General features: G+C 32.5%; 1 protein-coding gene across 12 annotated transcripts in view; it reads right to left on the bottom strand.

Moving 5' to 3' along the window:
• Nucleotides 1–432: 432 nt before the first annotated feature.
• The window catches only part of LOC113807609 (E3 SUMO-protein ligase RanBP2-like), a 42,417-nt gene continuing 41,357 nt past the window's right edge, over nucleotides 433–1,492 (bottom strand). For all 12 annotated transcript variants that reach the window (XM_070115934.1, XM_070115940.1, XM_070115943.1 and 9 more), the window contains one exon: nucleotides 433–1,152. In XM_070115934.1, the coding sequence (XP_069972035.1) occupies nucleotides 1,148–1,152 (5 nt within the window). In that variant the 3' untranslated portion in view covers nucleotides 433–1,147. The remainder of the gene's footprint in view (nucleotides 1,153–1,492) is intronic.

The following is a 1,492-nucleotide window of genomic DNA, read 5'->3' as shown; positions in this document are numbered from 1 at the left end:
TTCACTGATGACTAATTATTTGCAGTTACCTATTCAATCAGTCCTTAGTGACTTGGAAATATAAGTATCTTATTTGTCCTTATTTCAGGGTTTAGTTTCTTCCAATTCAAGTATAATACATATAGATATCTTTTCTAAAAGCAGATATTTACAGCTTTTAAGGCACTGGTGTATGCAAGGGGCAAAGAACCTGGTAGTCTTTTCAGATCTTTGCACTGATGTTATGTATATTTACTGCCCTTTGTTTGATAACCCGTCTGTTAACACGCTGTCAGTTTCATACACAATTCATTGAGTTTAGGCAGTGTAGACGAATTTTCAAATCTCGTATATTTAACCTTATGTACTCCTATATTTTTTCATTACCAATTTCACACTTCAACTGAAGAAAACCGCTACTGCAGGTGAAGGGTTTCAAAATAAGGATAAATGTTGATCATCTAAAACTTTTATGGAACCAAAAATAAATGTCGTGGTGGGACTAATCTCTTTATGAATACAGATTATTTTTGTAGCATAACAAGCAACTATGAGCAACAGGAAATAGCTCAATGGAAATACAAACTTTCAGGATGTAAGGCAAGTTTGGGATGAGCCCAGTAAAATATATTACCCGAGCTCAAAGCCACTGGTTATGTGACATTTGTACCAACGTAAGACAGTAAAACACAAGGATAAGAAAACTATATAGCTTAACCTACTGAAGCATACAAAATATACTGGGATACTTATAGCAATCATGGCCAGGCAAAAGTTTAAAACTTAAGTTACAAGCTTAAAATCTCCTATTTCTCCATATTCAATATACATGGTAACCATTGCATTTCCTCTCCCATTTCTCTATAAACTATAAGGAATTACATTTTCTCCTCTCTTATTGAATGGAAGGATTGCCTTACTTAAGCGAGGCTGCTAAAATAAACCATCACACTTCACAAAGTTAAGATCACATATCCATCACAGCTGTAAAAAATAAAACAAATATTTTCCTTTAATCACGGAGTGTCTCTGGAAATATTGTATATCAAAATTTCAAAACTTTTTCAAAGTTGTCTTTTTATGATATGATTCTTTTTGTTGAAGCAAATCAGCAGATTGTATGCATATGCCCTTCTTGTCCTTTAAACTTCTACTTTTCTTCCAGCCATCATTCTGTAAAAATAATGGAAAGGATATCAGTAAGAATAGAATTAAATACAATAAAAGATTGCATATAGATGAAAATATTAAAATAATACCTTAATATATCTTGCACCCCCTTGATTGCCGTACATCATGCAGTTACTTAATATATACTCTTTCCATAGTTGTAACTTTTTACTGCTACATTTTCATAAATAATCAAGAACTATTTGCACATATTGCAAAAATCCATTTGCACATGAAATTATCATTCCTATTTTGCATGCAACTCACATACTGAATGCAAGAAATGTCAATTTATAGTTACACATGAGCAGTTGAAAGCGTGCAAATCATAGTGCAGGCACTT

This window comes from Penaeus vannamei, chromosome 38 (assembly GCF_042767895.1).
Source record: "Penaeus vannamei isolate JL-2024 chromosome 38, ASM4276789v1, whole genome shotgun sequence".
NCBI lineage: Eukaryota > Metazoa > Arthropoda > Malacostraca > Decapoda > Penaeidae > Penaeus > Penaeus vannamei.
The sequence above is the reverse complement of the archived record's forward strand: the minus strand, read 5'-3'. Positions and strand labels throughout refer to the sequence as shown.